Here is a 22,356-nt window from a genome sequence, read left to right as displayed (position 1 = left end):
ACTCAATTTATAATTTATTTCCTGGAGTCAACTCAGCCCTTGCTTCTTGCAATGTACGCAATGAGAAGTAATCGATAAGATGATTTCATTAAAAAATTCGATTCTCCATAGTCATACGCGTTCATTCTATCAAACCCGCCAGCTCTGCTTAACAATCAATCAATCAATCAATCAATCAATCAATCAATCAATCAATCAATCAATCAATCAATCGGTCAATCAGTCAATCAATCGGTCAATCAGTCAATCAATCAATCAATTAGCTTATAAATTAAAATGAAATACGTTACAAGGCAAAATTTATTAATCAACAAAATACTTTAATAAATTTTCAAAAATTCAGCTTATTGAGGTTGTTAAAAAATAAAAATATTTTTATAAGGTTTTGGGATTTAACGTTTTTTCAGGCTTTGGTTTGAACTGATTGTTTCCATGAACTTTTTTTTCCCAGTATCCCAAGAGCTTTGTGTAGGAACATTTTGATTGGAGTTATTTTTCGAGTTAACCTTGGATAAGATGTTAGCAAGTTTATGTTCACGTGATTGAAGATTCAACCGACCGCCTCTGTTACGCGATAACTGCTCTCTGATTTGTTGACCGTAAAGTCTTTTTATGATGTTCGCTTTGGCAGATTTTTGAAAAGAAAGTTCATTGATGAAATTATTTCCATTCATATGCTGTGCCTTATCTTTTTCATCTTCATAATATTTAGAAGGATTATAAGCTACGTTATGCGACAGAATGTTATCATTGTTAAACATAGCATTACCTATTGAATTTTGATTTGTCCCTTTATTTGTTTCTAACTGCACCTCCTCCGAAAATTTTTCTGACTCGGTCGAAGTTTTCAAAGTTTTTTTTGCATTAACGTCATTACATGGTTTACTGGCAGATATTTTTCTGACAACCGCCAAATTGCTCGATTCGGGTATCTCATTTTCTGTGGACGTTTCACAAAAACTGAATTTTTGGCCTTCCATTATTGGTTCATCCAGCAGAGTTTTAATTTCATTACCATTACTTAACTGATTAGATATTTCTGTCAGGGAATTGCTAACACAATTGAAAAGTTCTGTAACAAATTCCTTGGGGCGTTCAAAAAGTTTTACAACAGAATCTTCAACCGGAGGAGGAGTTTTAATTCTCTTCTGTTTTTGGCGTTTTGCTTCTTTCTTCTTAGTTTTTTTTAAACATTCAACTTGTTCTGATGTAGAATTATTTGTTTCTATTAAAGGTTTCTGGCAAGTCAATGATTTTTTAGATTCAGTTTTATGAGATTTTTTACATTTTTTGTGTTTTCTTTTTTGTAAATGTTCTAGTTCTGTAGAAGGTATATACTGGTCAAATTCAATTAATGTTTGTTTAGCATTTTCGTTATAAAAATTTTCTTCATGATTTTCTTTCAAAACATTTTTTTTCCTTCCACTCCTACGTTTATTTTTAACTTTTGTTGAACTAGTTTTTGACGGAAATACCGCCCCATCTTGCAAATTTTGTTCACATAGTTTTTCGTCTACGTCTAATTTTGACTGTTGCAGAATTTTCTCGCGTTTTATCTCATTTGGATTAGTTATACGTAGCAAAGAAGACGACGGTGGGAGGGTTCTATCTTTTAGTTCAACCAACTGTCTGACATCACGTAGCGAAGGAGCTAGTGATCTTAACGATGGGGTTCTATCTCCTAGTTCGACCATCTTACTAACATCATCAGAAATATCTAATAAAGCTGAATTATTTATTTTTTTATTTCTACCGCAATCAGCTCTCGAAATGATGCTCTTATAAATATTAGCCAAGTTTAATTCCATAAATTCCATAGAATCTTTAACAATATCGATGGGTTGGTTTCGACTGTTGTCAACATCAAAACATTTTCCATTCGAAGAACGCTTTTTGGCTTGACCTTTTGCAGTTGAGTGCAGATATTTATCGGCCTGAATCTTCGAAGTATTATTATTAATCGTCTTTTTTGAATGATTTGATTTGTTTTTTAATATAAATTTATTTTTGTCAAAAAAACATTTCTGGCCTAATTGATCGTTTTTATTGAAAAATTCCGAGTCTTTAGAAATATTCAACCTCTCCTCACCATTGGTTAAAAGTTTAAAGGTGCCTGAACAAAATGGAACTTTTGTTATCATTAGTGGACCCATATTTCTGCCAAATTTTGTGCATTGTCGGGGTACATATTTTTTAAATTTAAGAGAATTTGCTCTTGCATGTTTGTTTTCTATTTCCCTTTCGGAACTCAGGTGATAACTTTTGTACAATTTTTCAGAAGGTTCTTCTCTACGGTGTGCACTAACTGTTTGCTTGACGCATAATTTGTCTACAATCTTTTTGCGCGGCAATACACTGCAAATCAGTTTAGTTTCGGATTGCGACTTGAAAGTTTTTCTATAAATATTTTGATAACTTTTTGTTTTCAATATACTCTTCTGATTACTTGATTTATCCAATTTATCATAAGTTTTCTTTCTAGGCTTCATGACAAGACAAGGGACTGGTAAGAGTTGTTTTGACAAAGAGGGTCCTAATTCGTTGACGATACAATTTACATGCCTCACCGACATAGCATCTTTTTTTATTGAGCTCAAAACTTTTTTATAATTTTCAATTTTTCTTTCAATTTCACGCATTAACTGACGTTTAGAATTAAATTTTTTAGGTTCACATATTTGAGCATATTTTTCAATTTTCTGAGATGAGTCAAAAGTTGCTAAGGACAAATTTTTGTTTTGCAAATCCTCTGTCTGTTTCGTGGATTCATTTTGAAAAGTGGCAGTAAACATAGCAGATTTTTTTAAAACCTTTTTATTGACCGAGTTTGACACTTCATTGGAGGATAACTTTTGTAGTTCAGTTTTGCTTTTTGATGGATTAAAACTGAACAATTCGATTTTCGATGAAAATTTATTTTGCGAGTTTGTTTCTTTAAGAAAAAGAGTCGATACATCGTTAAGAAAAAGTTGCGACTTAATTTCGGAACATCGACTTGTGATGGTTTGGTTAGTGAGATCATCTCGGTTGCTAAAAGTTCTATTTGTTTTCAATGCCTCGTATAAACATTTTTCCAAATTTCTCAATTGGCTACACTTTCTGCTGGACAGCGGAACTTTTTTGATAGACATGCTTGGTTTCATGAAGCAAACACTATTTGCTCTTTCTGATCGTTTTGTTAGACTACGATTATATCTGATAAATGGTTTGTTTCGTTTTGAAGCAATTTGTACCGACTTAGTAGTTCTTCTATATCGATTACATTGAAAAATATTGCTCATCCAATCCGGTTTGCAGTGTGAACTATACTTTTTATGAGGCTTCTTTTTAATACATGCCTGGTAACTCGTTGTACACTCGTTTATCTTTTGATCTTTACTTTGTTTTCCTTTTTCCCCAGTTTTACTGTCCAATTTTTCAACCTTTTTCGAATAATTTTCAGACATTTCAGTTTGTTTAGATTTTAATGACTTTCTCGAATAAGTATTTAATTTTCTAGTATTGAAACATTCCACTTGGCTTTTTTCAATTTTTAACTTTGACTTTAACAAATTCACCATATTAATTAATGATTCTTTTGAATTATTCTGGTTAATTGTAGCCGAAAGAGATCTGTTGCCTAACGCATTATTTTCTACAGCTAAATATGATTTTAAATTATTATGTGAACTAAAAACTTCTGATGTATGACTATCATAAGATGAACTTGACATGTTTCTGGCATTTGTTGATAATAATTTTGATAACAGCTTCAAATTATCATTTCGATACGTCGTGATTAATGAATCATTTATTGATTTCTTTATTGCAGACATAACAAATCTTTTAAAAGATGTCACAGATTCTGCTAGATTAAGTCCTGATTCGAAGCTAGTTTTAGTCAAACCGTCAGATAGCGTACCGCCTTCAGAAGATGTTACAAGATTAAATGTTGACTCATATTTTACGTTAACGTCGTTATTACATACCTTACTACGTGAGTCACTGAAACTTGAATTTGCAGCTAAATCAGCTTCAACTAATTCAATCAAAAACTCGCTATCATTTTTTGATTTATTCAAACTATCAGGTTTAATCGAATTGCTAAAAGCTAGCTGTGATTGAGATTTTAACAAAGTAAAACGATTAACAGCTGGTGCTGTAAAATTCTCAAAATTGCTATCATTTTTACATAACGAGTTTACAGTAGTTTGTTTAGTTGTGTTCATAGAAAGTTTTTCTGCGTGAATTTGTACATTTGAGAATGTATCCGTTATTGGCTGAACAAAATCGTTGATGGCCGCACAGTCGGAAACACCGCCTAATGATGGGTTCATAATTTGTTCATTCGATTTAGACTGTTTCAAAACCGAAGAAATATTTTCAACCGGCGATTTTTTTTCCTCAGATAAAAAAATGTTTAATGTCAGTGGAGTCTGTTGGGCTTTATTATCATCTACATAGCTGCGTTTGTTAGAATTAATGCTATCCGTTTTCCGATCCACAGAGTCATCGATATTAACTTTGTTCGCAAAACCAACCAAAGATGTCTTAGATGTTGAGTCATTTGTGTTTGAAACAAAATAAGAAAAATTTGTAAATGTTGAATCATTTTCGCACGAATTATTTAACGAAATTTCATTTAAAATTTTCAATTGTCCTTGTTCGTTTAAATAGCAGAAATTTCCATTCTTCGGGCAAGGTTTTTCACATTTTTCACCAGCTGCATTGGCATCTCTGTTGCATTTTGATTCACATACGGAAACAGAACGTTGAAACAGCTGCTCATCAGGAATGATGTTACAATTTGTAGTTTTATCATTTTCACTTCTACCAGTTACGACAGGTGTTACTTTAGAAAGAACATTATCAACAGACTCACTATCATTTTTTAGACTATTTGTCATATTTGAAGTCATTGTTTCCAAAATTTTATCTTTTTTTAATACGGTTTTGCTAGTTCGTCCGCTATCATTATGTATTGCAACTTCATTTGAGCAAACAAACGAACAGCTCGATTTAATTGCTCCACCCTCGTTGGCAATGTTTTTTTCATCAAGACTCGAAAGTTTCCTACCCAAATTTGTGTTGGATAAAAAAGAAGTCGTTTTAACAAATTCTTCTTCCTCCGTTGTTTCTTCGGAAACTTTTTCTATCGACGAATCTATCTCCACTTGACATCCAGATTTCAATTCACTCTGCAGATTATTGTCTGGACCCATTACTGTAACATTACCTGCAATATTTTGTAAATCTGTTGAGGTTTCACTTTTGGGTTCCTGTTGTAAGTGCTGTTGATATTTTATTCTGACAGAATATCCACTTGATGAAGTTTTAAGATTTCTAGTCTGGCTAGTTGATTTGTTCACATATTTCATATTAGCGTGCTCGTTTTCAAACTTATCATTTCTTTTGTTACTTTTCTTAGCGGAGTCTTCATAGGAATTTAATTGAACGTATGAGTTAGCGTCAGATTTTGCGAACAGTTTATTTATTGAACGTTTGGAAGTTTCGGTGGAAAGTACATTAGCATTCGTTATGCGCTTCATGGCAGATTTTAAATCGCAGACTTTACAAACGTCAACACTTTTTCCATCACGTTGCGAATCTAATTGAATAACTGAAGAGTGCTTAGTTTTTATGACGACATCACGAACCGGTTGACTCATTTTCAAGTCCTTTCGCGTTGACGTTATGGAAGAAATACTGTTCAGAGTAATTTCTTTATCAGCATTCCGTTTATTAAACGATTTTGTATTATAATTGCCAATCATAGCTGGAAGATTTTTGCTGTCTTCTACTGAATTAGGTATGTTGATGCTAACAAGCTTTATTGATGATTTCCTTTTATTATTTTTCATAACTGTGAAATAGTGTGACGAAGTTTGAGCTGCTTTTTTCTTTTCGTCTGTTTCAATTTTGTTTCTATAGCAATCTGAATTTATAAGGCTTTGAGAATGTGTAAACGCGTTACCGTTTGGAGTTACGCTGCCAAATTTCGATGAGTCTCCATCCTTAAAAGTCAAGTCTGATGAGACAGATGTTTTATTTGTGAAACTAAAATCTATCAATTTATTTGATTCATAAGAAACCAATGATTCATATGAACTTAGTTTTGAATAAGTTTCAAACGACAAGACATCACTAACGCCATCATGCTGATCGGCCGTTATTGGTTTGCGTTTTGAGGCGTTTTTACTTACTTGCTGGTTAAATTTTTTATTGTCAATTCTACTGTGATGCTTGCCTTTGTTACCTATTTTTTCTTTGTCACTTGAACTGCCTTTGTTACCTATTTTTTCTTTGTCACTTGAACGTGTACTAATAACTGCGGACGAACTTTCAGCAGTCCATGCAGAAGTTGTCGTTTGGAAAGAAAGGAGTGATTTGGTGTCCACTTTCTCAACCGAGGAGATATCACTCGTTTCAACAACCGTCTTCTCCACAGATTTAGATCCTTTTGTGATTGATTGTAATTTAGAAACTTTTTTCTTATAAGAAGTTTTGGTAGAAAGTTTTTGCAGATAGCCATTATTATCGTTCCCGTTGTTATTAGACCTGGTCAAACTTCTTTTATTTCCACCAGAAATCAACAGGCGCATTTCAGTTTTATTTGAGCAATTTTTATCGAACAATGAATTCGAATTACAAATATTTGATTCACAAAAATTATTGTTATACTCAAGTTGGTGACAATTGCATGAATTCAACTCAATATTTGAGTAATGTTTTTTCGAATTTTTAATTTTGGGTGCCAACTTATTTTTCCATTTGAATAAAAATTTAAGTTTGTTCAATCCGATTTTCTTGTTTTTTGAACGAGTCAAATTTTCAACGTTTTCATGCTGACAAAAAGTTGCCATTTTTTTGACGCATAGTTTTTGTCCATCAGATGAACTGCTTTTAGTTACGTCGGATCTTTTTCTTGATGAAGAGAAGTCATCGTTCGAATTTGAAGTTTTGCTGATGGAACTGCCAATGCTAGACGTTGATTTAAAATGTACATTTTTGTTACTTTTGTGTGTTTTGAGTTTTTTTGTAAAAGTTACAGATTTTTGTTTCTTATGTTTGTCTGAAAGCATTTTTCTTATACTAGAAATAAAACTATCATCGTCGTCGTTATGGTTATGTGCGTCAAATAACCAGGGATCTATTGCAGTGTTTTCGACGGGAATGAATTGATGGTTAACGTCCAGTTGTTCTTCCAATAAGTCCGTTTGTATCATTCTGTTATCATTATAATTTATTATTGTGTTTTTGTCATTTCTATCTTTTTTCTTCCTCTTGCAGAAGAAAGGTGGTGCGTTATTGTTCAGAGAGACATGTTTTGCGTTTGCGCCATCGTCAGTTGTGAACTTATCTAACTTATTTGATAAATTCGAAATCTCATTAATTATCAAAAAACTTCCAAAATTATCGTTTGAGTTATCATCAGCTATTTTTTTATGAATAATGGTGCCAGATTTTGATGCAAAAATTTTGTCGTCTCTGTATGCATACGCAGGTTCAATGTTTGAATTTGCTTGGCACATGCCTGCCATGTTTGCAAGGCCGTCGTACTGATCTCCAGTGCTATCATCCGCAACGTTAAACATCGACAGATCAGTTTGATTGGCCCAACCACTGGCGTAGAAAATCTTTTTTATTTTATTCACGTTTCCATCAGCTAACTCTTTGAAAACCGGAACATTTACTCGGGTGTATTCCTCCACGGGTTTAACGGTGGTTTCGGCCTCCGAATTATTCGAAAGTTTTTCAATGCATGATTTAAATTGGTTCAAACAAGCAAAATTACATTTATTTAACACGTTAAAATCGTTGTCCAAAGATTCTTTAAAGTCCGATAGAAAATTTGTTTTTAAGCTTTTTTGCATTGGAAAAGAATTATGTAACTTGTCGAAAGTTGATTTCTCTGAAATCAAATGTTTATCCGGATTTATTTTACTAAAATAGTTAGGTAGAGGTTTGCTTATTTTTGGCAAAAATTTCGAATTTGATTTTTTGTTTAAAATGTTTTGAAAATTAAATTTGTTAGAAATTTTGGCATTTCCTTCAAAAGGCAACAAAGGTAGTACTGGTGATGAAAAAGTTTTTGAACATAACTGCACGGTAGGATTTGAAGATTTGTAACTATTATTTAGTGACCTGATGTAAAGATCTGATCCGACATTGTTAATTACGGGAGTTGTACAAAATTCAGGCTTGCAATAAAAGTTGCAATTTTTCAAAGTGTTCTCAGAAAGAGACATCGAACTAGTGTAATTAGTGGAGTATAAGTCTGAAAAGGATTTGCCAATCTTTAAAGATTTACAACTGTTGGCAACCTGAGGCATGTTTAAAAAAGCACAATATGCATCTGTCTGCTGTTCACAATTAGGCTCATATTTTTGAATAAATTTATGAAAACTATTCAGGTTAGCAAAACGTTTAATTGTCAAATATTCGTCCTCATTAATTAAACTCTCACGTTTTGCTCCTACCGTTATTAAACGTGAAAGTTGTTTGAAGGTAGGTGGAAAATTTCCACTGCCAAATTCTGTCCTATTTTCTTTCAAATGGATGTTGAGATTTTCTTTTTGGCCATTATCTCTTTCACCGGAGCCAAGCGGGACGGACCCACTTTCAGAAAATGTGACAGGTACATTTTGCTGATGCGGTTCTATGTTCTCATTTTCACAAAAATTATTCTCTTCATTACTTGTTATGTTTGATACGAACACGTCATGAGGATTGTTGGAACATACGTGTTCAATTCTGGATTCCTGGACTGATTTAGAAAGAATACTGTTTTGATAAACTTGCACATTTTCACTATTAAGAGAATTCTGACCAAAACGTTCATCAGATACTTTATTCATATCAATGAGTAGATTGGAAATGTTATCATCGTTGAAATTATTCCTATTGGCGTTAAGTTCTAATGTTTTTAAATACCCTTTCATTAAATAAGATTTGAAACGTTTTGTTGAATGTTTGGCTAAATCTAAACTTGATATTTTGTTTTCTTTTTCATAATTGGCACTTGCTTCTCGGCGTTTCGGTTTCATTTTAATTGAAATGTAGCTGTTTTCTAATGCCACATTCCATTTCTCATTATTTTGATCATCATTCTTACTTCTAAAACCGATAGACTCGTTTTCATTTTTGTCTAAAATATTTTTTATATCTAATTGAGAATTTGGTAAACTTATTATGGCTCTTGACTTAGTTATCGATGGAATGTGATTTTCGACAAAGCAGTTCATTTGTGATTTGTTTACGGTATCGACGAATGAATCCGCGAGTAACGTGTCTGCCTGTAAGTATTCTTGAGGTTCTAACAAACCACAACTTTCACTGCTGACATGCGATGTACCTTGCTCCTCCAATGAGTAGCAGCTTTTTAAACTTTCGTTCTCTTCATACTTCACAGAATGATCTTTAAAATATTATACATACAAACATAGATACACACACTCGCATATATACATACCTACTTACATTCTGAATGGTGTAGTGGTTAAAATACCTGGTATTGTCGCTGCAGTGACTGGATTCGAATACAATGAAATCCCCGTCTATTACATGCAATGTTTGTGATGCATCGATTCACGCATCTTTTAAATACACTGTGTTCGAGTTGCTGATACCTCCGAGAAATATTGATGAGAATTGTAAAAAATTTAAACATGAACATATAAAATTATACTCAGGTAAACGAATGAATGAGTACCGTTGTCGACGTTGCCATAGTTAATATTTTTCCAAATTTCATAAAGGACAGATCCAACCAGCAGTATGATCAAGTTGGCATTGATGTAACCAAAGATTTCAGCCAAAGCTTTTTGTTATACAAACGAAACGTAAATTATTGAATAATTTTCTAAAACTATACAACTCACTTTGATCGAAATCCCCAGAGGTTGCGAACATTTCTTTTTTGAAAATTTTTTACCTATTTATTTACTAATACTATTTATAATTTATCTGATTAGTTCCAAATAGATTTAGATTCTTATTAATTAAAAAAAATATTTAGCAATGGCATGTTATACCAATAAAAACTGAATGTTAATTAAATTGATCTTTTAATTTAAATGATGAAAAGCGGAACATAATGTTTGTTGATCTTCAAATAGTGATTCTGTAGGCTGACGTCATTGTAAAAATAATTCAAAAAAATTATATGGCTTTGTTAAATTTTGTCCCCGAGGTATTTCTCCATTTGACTCTGCGCCCATTTAAACAGAGAGCATATGATAGATCTAAGTGGAAACGAATAAAACTTCTGATTTATTAAAAAATCCCAACATCCATCCAAATTTGAGTTTAATAACCTAGATAGAAAATTCTAAGAATACATAGGCAACTTTACTACCAGCAAATAAAAACAGACAGCTTCAACAGATTTTAAATAATTAACGATAATAAATTAAATAATGATAAAATTAATTACCATAACAAATTTGAAATCTAAACAAAATTCAACGATTGGTCGGTTCCACTGTTTATCATGTGGTCCAACCATGTATATCCCATGAGTCCAACCGATCGAAAGCTTTGTGTTGCAGCAAATGAATATTATTTTAAAATAAATATATGAGCACGCGTACAACTGAAATGAGATTAACAATAAAACCATCCCTACGTAAGGAATTTGATCTTTATAAAAAATAATTCGAAGTTTTATTGTTTTGCAAGAAATTTCGTGTCGAAATAAACAATAATAATTGTGATATCGTCTCGATAGGATCGTGAAATTTGAGGCGGAAAAGTGAGCATTTCTGAAACTTTTCGATGTTCGTATCCGAGTGCATGCCTCAAAAGGTGGACGGCCCCGTTGCTGTCTGTTGTGCGGTGAGCCTCGCCACGTCGCCTCTCGCGTAATATTTGATTAATTTCACCGAGCGTGAATCGTTCTCTATCGACAGATTTATCGGTGGCTTGTTTGCCGGTGATGTGGTCGCCGACTATTTCGACGGCTTTTTCGTTTGACAACATCTCCCAAAGTCCATCTGATGCTACAATGACGAAGTGATCAGAATCCGTCAATTCGTGCGATTTCACTTCCGGACGAGCTATCAAGTAGGGAGGTGAATAGTAGTGTGCCGGTATTATACTCTGAGCGTAAGGACTGTTGCCCAGCAATGAAACTAAATTTTTCAAGTCTTTCACAGGCCATTTAAATCGTACGTCACCAAAAGCTCGGACAGGTATTAATTGCGACAGAAGTCGACCATTTCTAATGAGTGAAATCCACTCTGATTTAGGATGCGAATCGTGAATTCTCTTAGCCTCTTTTTCGTTATGAACATTGTGATCAACAGTCAAAACTTTTGGAACCCAATGACCATCTTGCCCCAGGCTACCGACAACTGCTCTGCAATCACCTATGTTTGCTGTGTGCAGTGTTTTCCCCAATATATGCACCGTGCAACAGCAGGAACCAGACATGGCGATCGACATAAGATCTTCATTTATTTTCCCACCAACAGGCATAGCTTCATATGAAATGTCATCATCTAAACGTCTGAATGCAGTCTTCAAGTAGCCTATAATGCTGTTAGCAATTTCATCATTTTCATCTTCAAGACCAGTAGTGCTTAAATGTTCCACCACAAACTTCTGCAAACTTTGAGAATAAAATTCCACAAGATCCTCGTTAAAATAATCATTTTGAAAGCGATACAGATCAAGAAGAGACAGGGGCTCTGAAGTTCTCATCAGTCTACTGTAATGCTCCAACTGTTTGGGGCTCAGCAAACACAAGGCAATGTAATCAAATAATCTTTCACTGACAGCTTGAGCACAGGCAGCTCCTCCGTGGCCATCGAACACTCCGAAAAGTAAACCTCCTGTCTGAACTAGCTTGCCAACAGCTCTTCTGTCTTCAATGGGATTGTTTGAAGAAAGCTGACTGCTGTCAAAACGAGTGACTGGTCCACCCACCGGATAGTGATGTGTAGCTTGGTTGCTGGTTAGCATCGAAGTTACCTGAGCAGGTGATAATACAGGTGTGTAGCCATGTGACTCCGGCAAAACTAATCTTTGCGGAAAAAGCTCTTCCTGTTTGAAGAAGAAGCTCGTTGTGGAGAAATTACGATACAAATTATTCAGCAGGTATTTTGAATATTTAAGGGAGAGAAATGGTAAATAGCCGGCATGCTTCAACAATAATGACTTCATGTTAGCTTGCAATCAACGTTAAGTCAACATCTGCAATTGAAAATTTTTAATATGGAAATGAAAAATGTACAAAATTATAAGGGAAATATCGCAATATAATCAAAAAACCTTGAGTTAAATTTCATAATTTTCAAGTTATTAAAAATGTTTGACTAGGTGGCAAATGTTACATATACAATGTATATTATACAAGCTTAATTAATAATCAATAATGCTATGCAGATTCGTGTCTTTCAATCTAGGTGTCAAGTATGAAATTGAATAATTGTTTAGCTTTTTTTTTATTAAATTATATGACTAATATAATATATGATAAAATCAATACTGAAACCATTCATTTCACTAATAAATTCACTGATAAAATGAGAATTCATTTAATTAATTATTAAAATAATGAATTAAGGACAATAAATTGTTTAATATTGACTGATAAAATCATATTTATTTGAAAATTAAACTTAGAAAATTTAGATATATAAATAAGATAGAGATAATTTATTATAGTCATTATAGTTTATATGTTTATAGTATAAGCAACTTTATACAACACATCATTAAACTACAAGTCTACAAACATATTATAATCATATTATATGTCATTATTGAAAAATAATAAAACATCAAACGAATCAAGCTTTGTATTACTATTATGGAGTTTCTTAAATTTTTAAAGGTTATTTTAATTTTTAATATTCAAATTTTAAATAATTAACTGAATTTATTTAATTAAAAATAAAATAGTAAATTTTTTTAAGCCTATTGCATTGTCCATTCATTGTTTGTTTGCTTGCATAATATTTTTGATTGTGATTTTCCATTGTTTATAAAAAAAAATTAAAAATCAAGTGAATTACTTTTTTTATAAATAAATAAAAATAGACTCAAATTTAGGCTTTCAAAAGTTCAAAATTTAATTTCGAATTAACGAATTAATTTTAATAAAATAATAAATTTAATATTTTATTTTATAATTTTTATAAAGGTAAAATAATTGAAATCTCATTAATCATCAAGCTTCTTACAAGATGAGAATGTTTAATCTTTCAAACTCTTGACTTCCAAAAGATCTGAGCTCTATTGGAGCAAATCAGTCAAACTTTTGAAAGAAATTCTCGAAAAATCAGTAAAAAAATTTGATTTTAATTTTTTATTGCAGTTCACTTGGTAAACAAACAAGTAGAAATTACTTTATCGTGTAAAAGTAAACAAGTTAAAAATTTCTGGTGTTCTTCAATAGATTTTTTTAAATTTGAATATACGGGAATAAAAAATTGATGTTTGTTAATTCGCTGGTAACAATATGTCAATGAATCAGTGCGGTTGCTGAAACTTTTGTAAAACGTCGTCATTTCACTTCTTTTTATCTTTACCTTCTCCTTTTTTCTGCTGCTTTTTCGGTGAGGTTTTTTGTTTGGCAGACTTACCCCTACGGCTAGCTTTATGTCGTTGTTTGCTCTTGCTTGCCTTTTGCTTTTTTTCTTTTTGGCCTTCTATATTGTCAAACTTTTCTTTTAATTCGTCCATACGGTATTCGTGTATCTTGAATGGTCTTCCTTCATCGTCGCTAAACTTTTCCATCAACTCTTTCATTCTCGCTTCATTGGTTGCGAACGGCTTTTTAGTGTCTTTTGGATCACCACTAAATTTTCTTTCTAAGTCTGACAGGCGTTTCTCACTAACTTTAAATGGTCTGTTCCTTCTTGAGGTTTCTCCAGCTCTTCTACGCTTGGACCTCCTTTTCGATCCTAAGCTTTCTTGAGACGACCTTTCGTTTGGAGATTTGTGGTACTTTCTGCTCCTGCGACTTTTTGATGCTCGTGGTCGATATTTTTTATAACCACTCGGACGTCTTTTTGATCTGTCGCCTTTTTTTCTTGCTGAAATTCTCCTAGAGCTTTTGCTTTTTCTATCCGATTTTTTAGGCTTTCTTGCACGTACCGACAAAGTAGAAGAAGTTGATGCAGCAATGCTTGTGACCACAGTAGGTGCGGCAGTAGTTTCGGTAGGTTCGCTCTGAGCAGTTTTAGTCCTGGAAGTGGTTGCAGACGCGACCGATGCACTTGAACTTTCAGAGGCATTTTTACCCTTCTCCTTAGTTGCTGTCGATGAAGATAGTGGACTCGCATTTTGTGTCAAGTTAAAATCCGTTTCGTCCAAATTTTCTTCTGTTTCACCTTCAGAATTTCCTGCTATAGTATTTTCAGTAAAATTTTCAAATTCACATTCACCTTTGTAATCTTTGAAATTAAAATCATAAATGTTTGCGGCGGTGTTGTCTGAGGTTTTGGCTGAACCTTTTTTACGTTGTTTTACACCGGAATTGCAAAGGTTTCTTTCGGAAAAACCAGTTTCTTCTCCGGAAACTCCAAATAGTTTCTCATTTTCTGTACGGCTCTGTCTAAAATCATTCGAAGCTCTTGAACAGTTTTTAGAATAAAATGGTGTTTCCAGTTTTTCTTCCTTGTTTATTTGTTGTTTATTTTTACCTGCTGTTGAATTACTTTTGCTCTTAGAAATAATTGTTGACACTGACTGATTTTTCCCAACAAAAGGTGTGTCTGGACTTCTGTTGAATAAGTTTTTGTCCAAATTGTCAATTTTGCTATGTCGTCTTGTACTATCAGGTAATGCTTTATCATCGATTACTTCTTTTCCAACTTTAGACTCATCTTTTGATTTTTTATGATTTTCTTTGCTTGGGGTTTTTGCTTTCACCACTTGATCTAATTTTGGAGATTTCAAGTTCTGAACTGCACTTGATTTCAGAACATTTGGTGTGTCCCTGGCAGCATAAGAATTTTCATATTTCTTCTTAGATTTTTTTTGACTTTCCACGTAGTGCTCTTCGCGTTTGTGATTAAAGTTTGTATTTCCATTAGAAGACTTAGAATAATGATTTTCTTTTGCAATGCCTACACTTGAGCAGCTCGGCTTGTTGTTTACGTTTTTGTTTGAGCGACTGGTAGTGTAGCAGGAGTCGCTGGTAACGTATTTGCTGTTTGTCCATGAAAAGTCATCATTCTCCTCCAAATCTTCGTCATCGTCATTGCTGCTGTTGTTACTGTTGTTGTTGTTGTCGTTGCTGCCTTTGTTGTTGCTGTTACCTTTAGAGTATAAATTAATTTGAATTAAGTGATTAAAATGCAAACTTTGGCAGGAGCAAACTATATTTCATAATAATATTTTTAATTTCAGGTGTTTAAAAATGTTGAAGAATGTTTTCATTCACCTTCAATTAGTCGAGCATGACGATTGAATAACATTGAATCAAACTGTCTCATAACCCACAAAAGCATAAGTAATGCAACCTAGTGATTAAAATATTTAAATATAAAATTTGCAAGTAACATGCCAGGAAACTCACAAATAAATTTGTTTTAACTGCCTTTACTCATTAAAAAAAATGAATAGTTCAACCTCAGCATGTAGCAATGCGATAAGACACATTACTACATTTTGCGTCCATTTAATTTTATCTTTGCTACAGTTTCCAAAGCTTTCAGTGGTCTTAAGATCGTCGCTTGTTGCATTGGCAGCCGATTGGCGCGTTCGTTCTATCTTCTCGACGACTGCATCATTGTGAGACGAAGAAACTAACTTTTTCAAGATCCATTCTTTGCTGTTTACTTCATCCTCTAAATTCAGCCGATTGAAGTATATTGCATCTCCAATTACAACATCTTTATTGTTTTGTTGCAAGTTCGTTAGCGGGTCCTATTGATGCGAGTTTTGAAAAATGTTAGCTAACGTAATAAAAAGCACAGTGAATCATTATTCAAAAAATAGATAACATTAAAACATAAATCTTCGAGACAAATATTTCAAATATTTCTAGTTTAAAATTTTTACTGTGGGAATCAAATTTTTGGCGTAAAAAGTGTACTAACTTTCTTGAAAATGTTGTTATAGCCAGATAGGACAAAAAGGTTAACTGCCAGTAAGATCATTGCGGACATTGGCACAGAGGAGCAAAAAGGTGGATGCCATTTTCCACCACTGTATCCTTCTTCATTCAGCGGTTTCGGAATTTCCTGTTGTTTAGTTTATTCAAACTTAAAAATCTACACCTGAGTTTGATATTACAAAGTTGAAAAAGTGTCATTTGGTTGTTTGTTAAAAATGCGTTCAAATTAATCAAAAAAATAAAACGTTTTGTAAAGTAGATCACTTTAGATCCAAAAATTCTTGTCATCAGAAAAGTACGAGAAAGAACCCTGAATAGGTTCTTTTCCATAAGCCAAACTTTCTTTGCTGACTTTTATAACGATGCCTAACTATTTTAAAAACAAGTTTAATTATAATTTGAAACAAAATGACCAGATCGTCATTGATCAAATCGATGTTCGGAGGCGATCGAACGAACTGATGATGCTCGCCTTCGTCAGGTTTCACTGTTTATTTGTTGACTGGTTGAACGTTAGTTACTTCTCTGTTTCGTATTCGTAACAAAACTTCGATTACATTTATTTTTATCCAGTTTTGACGTTATTAAATAATATTTGTGAGTTATTAATAGTTGATTTCGATAATATTTACGAAAATAATCGGAATTTTTAAGTATTAAACTGGAATGGTTGAAAATCTGTTTTTCAAAAGCAAATGACGTAACGATTTATGGTAACCAACTCAACATGTTACGTAATTATAATACATTATCAAGCGCAATATTTACAAACCTATTTATATATTCACAAATAATTATATTCTTGGTAGTTTTCACCGTTTTTTTATCAATGTTTTTTGTAATAATTTTTGCTATGAATTCTGCCATCAATTTCTGTTATAGTTTTTTCCAAATTTCAAATTTTGAACTCTAAATCTGATTTCGTAATTTTTCACAAAACTAAAAAAATACGCAATGATTTAATTAAACAATTTCGTAGTTTAAAAGATGAAAACTGACGGCAAACTCACTTGGTATTCCAACTGATCTTTTTAATTTTTAAACTTTATGTATATATATTGATTTTGTAAACTTTGGCACAGAAAATCTACGTTATTAGTCGTTTCAGCACCCTATGAAATGATCAATCAATTCAATCATGTGTAATGTGACATTACACAAATTGTTAAGAATGGCCGGCCGAATCAATGTCAAGACATTCGATGAAATTTCATAGATTGAACGAAGATTACAATCGGTTGACAGTTTATTGATATTTTAGTATTTAATAGACAGTAAGTAGTTATTTGAAAGAATATTTAAATTAATTCCTAAATTTTTATTTTAAGAAATAATTTTTTCAAACAAAAAATTGAAATGCGTAGGTTGTACGTCATATGTTGTATCTTTAAAATTATTTATTTCTAATTGCAAACCTCTCTGTTATTGTATTTTATTTTAAGCACGAATTAGTTTAAAACATTTGATTAGAATGTAAAATTTGTATTTCATTCAATAAGAATGGTAAAAAGTTCATGTCGAACATACAAACAAACCTCAAATGAAACGCTCCGCCAAACGAAGTGTCATGGAACAATCTTTAAAGTCTTTCAGGACTAAGGTAGGAATCTAATGGAGCATAACAAATTCGATAGAAATGGCATGGTTTTAGACAGACGGCGATGGAAAAGTGAATCTCGCCTGAAAGATAACATCAAAAGATTGTCCACACTCACCAATTTTATTTTTTTGTTACTTTTTGTGTCACTGATTACTATTGTTGTTCGGTTACAAAGATTTATCTGTAGGGAAGAGTTTTCCCAGATTGCGGACAATAATGTCAAAAATGGGCAGAGTTCGTACAAAGCCTTACTTATCAACTCCCTCTACATCACAAACGCAGCCCTTCTGCTACTGCTCCACTTGTTAACAACAAAGGTTGTTATACATTTGAAACATTAATATGATTGAACTTTGAAATAATGGACACGTCCATTTCACATAATGTGACCGAGTAAACTGTGAATAATGATCTTGCAAATTAAAAATTACTCGCAGGTTTGTTGTTCAAAGAAGAAAGATGCAACTTATGCCCAAAAGAAAAGGCAAGTATACGGGTTGTTGAGCGCGCAGTTGATCACTATGGTCTGTCTCGGGGCAAGCTGTTTTGTTAATAGAGCTCATCATAGCGACGTTACCGCAGTAAAATTTTCATTTCATTTAATTTAAAATAATAATAATATAATTAATAATATGATTATATATTGTGCCATGGCAAGCGACAAAGATGCATTATTATACATTATTTCTACAAAAACAGTGCATTTGGACACAGTTGAATCACGCATCACATGCTTGCATATGGTAGGCGAAGATCTCTACATTTAAACTCGGTCCCTGCAACAGCAATGCCAGGCACCTTAACCATTATACCAACGCGCCGTCTATTCAATCTTTGACCATTTTATTATTTTAAAATCTGACAAACAGTTTTTATTTTCTGATTTCTGGTCAACGTTGAATGAGTACGAAACAAAATCAAACTTGAAAAACGCTTGGAACAGCATTCAGGAAGAATTCCATTGTTGTGGAGTTGACAATTATACCGACTGGTTCCAAAAAAGATTTGTGAGCCAAGTTAGCTATGAAAGAAGGCAGTGTTTATGATATAATTTGCAACTATAACTTGATTTTAGTTTGTGATAACAAGCGATTAAAATTGTTTTAATATTTAAAATTTATAAATTAAAAAAAAACATTAAAAATCATTTAAAACTGCTAAAATAATATTTAATTGAAACAAAAACGGTAAAAGTTGAACAATATTGACACGCAGAACAGAGAAGAACAAACGAAGATTAAAAAGATGGAGAGTGCCGCCACAACAAGCCCTAGAACGATGGATCAACTTCCAAGCAGTTGTTGTGACCGCGGATCTTCTTTCGACTTGTGCGCGCAAAAGGAATTAAACTCCATATCAAATACAACTAATTTTAGGCGGGGTTGTTTAGAATCAATCAAAAGCTATCTACAATACACTTGGTTTCAATGGGCTTTTGTGACTTTACTCTTGGCGCTGATAAATGAAGTTTGTTTCGTGACTGCTGTAGTTCATTTGAGCAATCAACTCAACAATAAATAATTTAAAAAAAATTAAATTTGTTGTTAAATTTATGCATTATAGATGATCATGTTCATTGGACTAATCGTCTACTTGCATACCCTCAGCGATTATCGACTACTCAATGACAATGGTACATTATTTTGTTATTTTATGAAGAAAATTAATTTTAAAATATTACATAAAAAATTATTTATTTTTTCACTAAATAAATAATTGATATTGATTATCATCATGCTTACTGTGAGATCAATTTATGTTATAGATGACATGGAGAATACAATCAACTATGGAAACTCGCCCGATACAAAAAGCAGCAGCAGTTCGGAAAGCAGCGTTTTAAGCAACGCAAATCAAAACGCCAACAACAATAAAAGTAGGTCATCAAATTCGAAAACCAATTGTTCCAGTGAATCTGTCACGAGTTTCGCGACTTTGAAAACATTACAAAATAATCAGACATTTTTAAAAAATGAACTGATGGAAAATTTCAATTCCAATAACAATGACTGCAAAAATGATACAAATCCAACGTTAAAAGATGCATACATGCAAAACGCTCAGGCACAAAAAAATTCAAAGGGCACTCTTAAAAAGCAAAATATTGAAAATGACGTGATAGAAACTCGTCTCTCAAAGAGCATTTCCATTCACGAAAACGTGGCTGACAAAAACCATTGTTTGCTATTAAGCAATAAAAATGTATTTGATATGCTTGCTGGAGGAAAAGAAAAACTGACCGCAAAAGAAAACCAAAAAAATCTTCGAAAAAAAAAATCTCGTCATGAAGACAAAAATAACATAAAAAATAAAATTTACCAGCAAATAGATAAAAGTGATCATATTATGAAAGAAAATAAACATAACTTGATCGCTTATAACAAATCACAAAACTCTTCCCCCGAAGCCGATGCCGATACCGAAGTTGAAACTGTAACCACCGAGTCGACAGAAGTCACTGAAACAACTAGTGAAGGGGGGGATGGTGCAGAAGGAGATCCTAGCTCCATGGGTGAAGATGAAGAAGAAGGGGAAGGAGAAGAGGGAGTGGAGGAAGAAGAAGAAGAAGAAGAGGGAGAACCATTATCAGAACTAGAACTAGCAAAAAAGGAAGGTAAAAGAATGAAAAAAGATGCTAAAGCAAGGGCAAAAGCATTAAAAAAACAAGCAAAACTAGAAGCAAAAAGGCTTAAAAGGGAAGCAAAACTAAGAGCAAGAAGACTTATAAAAGGAGTGAAGGAGGGGCAAGAAGGGGAGGGGGGAGAAGGGGAGGGAGAAGAAGAGGAAGAGGAAGAAGAAGAAGAGGAGGGGGAGGAGGAAGAAGAAGAGGAGAAGGAGGAGGGAGAAGAAGAGGAAAAAGAAGAAGAGGAGGAGGAGGAGGAAGAAGAGGAAGAAGAAGAAGAGGAGGAGGAGGAAGAAAAAGAGGATGAAGAAGAAGAGGAAGAAGAAGAAGAAGAAGAGGAAGAAGAGGAAGAAAAAGAAGAAGAAGAAGAAGAGGAAGAAGAAGAAGAAGAAGAAGAGGAGGAAGAAGAGGAAGAAGAAGGAGAAGAAGAAAAAGGAGGAAGAAAACAGTTGACAGGTCTAGCGTTAGCAAAAATGAAGGCTAGAAAAATTAAAAAAGAGGCCAAAGCAAGGGGAAAAGCATTAAAAAAACAAGCGAAAAAAGGAGCAAAAAAACTTAAAAGGGATGCAAACGCACGTGCAGAAAGACTTAAAAGAGCAGCAAAAAATCGTGCTAGAAAAGATCAAAGAGGGCTAAAACGAGGAGCAAAAAAAATTCAAAGAGGTGGAAAAAGAGGTGCTAAAAAAATCCAAAGAGGAGCACGAAGAGGGGCTAAAAAAGTCCAAAGAGGAGCACGAAGAGGTGCTAAAAAAAGTCAAAGAGGAACACGGAGAGGTGCTAAAAAAATTCAAAGAGGATCACGAAGAGGTGCTAAAAAAATTCAAAGCAGAGCACGAAAAGGTGCTAAAAAAATCCAAAGAGGGGCAAAAAGAAGTGGCAGACAAAGTAAAAAAGGTGCTAGACAATTAAAAAGAGGAGCAAAACGAGGGGCTAAAAAAATACAAAGAGGTGCTAAAAGGGGAGGTAAAAAAATTCAAAAAAGAGTAAAGAGAGGTGCCCGAAAAATTCAGAGAGGAGCAAAAAAAGGGGTTAAAAAAACTCAGAGAGGAGCTAAAAGAGGTGCTAAAAAAGTTAAAAGAGGAGCTAAAAAAGGTGCTAAAAAAACTCAAAGAGGAGCCAAAAAAGGTGACAGACAAATTAAAAAAGGTGCAAAACAACCGAAAAAAGGAGTAAAAAAAGGAGCTAAAAAAGGGGCCAAAAGAATTCAAAAAAGTGCCAAAAAAAGTGCAAAACAAATCAAAAAAGGAGCCAAAAAAATTAAAAAAGGAATGAAAAAAGGCGCGAAACGAATTAAAAAATCTGCAAAAAAAACCGGTAAAAAAATTAAAAAATCTGCAAAAAAAACCGGTAAAAAAATTAAAAAAGGTGCCCAAAAAATTAAAAAAGGGGTAAAGAAGGGAGCCAAAGCAATCAAAAAAGGAGTTAAAAAAGGCGCAAAAAAAGTGATGAATACTAAATATGGCAAAAAATTAACGAAATCTGCAAAGAAAACAGGTAAAAAACTTAAAAAAGCAGGACAAAAAATTAAAAAATCAGCCAAAAAAACCGGCAAAAAGATTAAAAAATTAGGTAAAAAAATTAAAAAATCAGCTAAAAAAACCGGTAAAAAGATTAAAAAAGCCGGACAAAAAATTAAAAAATCAGCCAAAAAAACAGGCCGAAAAATTAAAAAATCGGCTAAGCAAACTGCCAAAAATATTAAAAACATGAAAAGATTAAGACTTGTCTATAAGTAATAATAATAGGGTAGAAAATTTTGTCAAACCGTTTTATTTTCACTGTTTGATCGTTCATTGAGACGGCTTTATTCTCTAAGAAATTTATTTAGTTTTTGCTTTTCCATTTATTTAACGAAGTTATTTTTGTGATTTATTAAGGCTTTTTTTTAATTATATATTCGATTCAAATTTATTAAAAAATAAATTGTTTTCGAAACTTCAAAAAATAAATTGTCAAGTGAAATTGCGTAAATATTCTTGATAATTATCAAAACATGCATATCGAAGTAAATTGTGAAGATTAGCCGATCGTATTTACGATTCTTCTTGTTTTTCTGTGCTTTTTTCTTGATCCTTGTCTTTTGCT

The 22,356-nt window shown here is 33.0% G+C and overlaps 4 protein-coding genes across 4 annotated transcripts; 1 reads left to right on the top strand and 3 right to left on the bottom strand.

Moving 5' to 3' along the window:
* Positions 1-392: 392 nt before the first annotated feature.
* Positions 393-9,891, bottom strand: HELRODRAFT_169581 (hypothetical protein; the record flags this gene model as incomplete). Its single annotated transcript, XM_009015424.1, has 3 exons — positions 393-9,397; positions 9,692-9,799; positions 9,861-9,891. The coding sequence occupies 3 exons, from the start codon at positions 9,889-9,891 to the stop codon at positions 393-395; spliced, it is 9,144 nt and encodes a 3,047-aa protein (XP_009013672.1).
* A 328-nt stretch (positions 9,892-10,219) lies between these two features.
* HELRODRAFT_98081 (hypothetical protein) lies at positions 10,220-13,362 on the bottom strand. Its single transcript, XM_009015423.1, has 2 exons — positions 13,167-13,362; positions 10,220-12,174 (listed from the first exon to the last, which is right to left on the bottom strand). The coding sequence occupies exon 2, from the start codon at positions 12,142-12,144 to the stop codon at positions 10,645-10,647; it is 1,500 nt and encodes a 499-aa protein (XP_009013671.1). The 5' UTR covers positions 12,145-12,174; positions 13,167-13,362; the 3' UTR covers positions 10,220-10,644.
* Positions 13,363-13,494: 132 nt separating this feature from the next.
* HELRODRAFT_169579 (hypothetical protein) lies at positions 13,495-16,336 on the bottom strand (the record flags this gene model as incomplete). The annotated part of the gene is made up of 5 exons (XM_009015422.1): positions 13,495-15,248; positions 15,374-15,452; positions 15,562-15,858; positions 16,032-16,175; positions 16,313-16,336. The coding sequence occupies 5 exons, from the start codon at positions 16,334-16,336 to the stop codon at positions 13,495-13,497; spliced, it is 2,298 nt and encodes a 765-aa protein (XP_009013670.1).
* Positions 16,337-17,659: 1,323 nt separating this feature from the next.
* Positions 17,660-22,007, top strand: HELRODRAFT_169578 (hypothetical protein; the record flags this gene model as incomplete). Its single annotated transcript, XM_009015421.1, has 6 exons — positions 17,660-17,965; positions 18,086-18,172; positions 18,518-18,664; positions 18,864-19,115; positions 19,212-19,281; positions 19,414-22,007. 6 exons carry the CDS (start codon positions 17,660-17,662, stop codon positions 22,005-22,007), a joined length of 3,456 nt encoding a protein of 1,151 aa, XP_009013669.1.
* Between the last annotated feature and the right edge of the window lie 349 nt (positions 22,008-22,356).

Source organism: Helobdella robusta (genome assembly GCF_000326865.2).
Source record: "Helobdella robusta unplaced genomic scaffold HELROscaffold_16, whole genome shotgun sequence".
NCBI classification, from domain to species: Eukaryota; Metazoa; Annelida; class Clitellata; order Rhynchobdellida; family Glossiphoniidae; genus Helobdella; species Helobdella robusta.
Note: the sequence above shows the minus strand (reverse complement) of the source record. Positions and strands in the feature narration are given on the sequence as shown.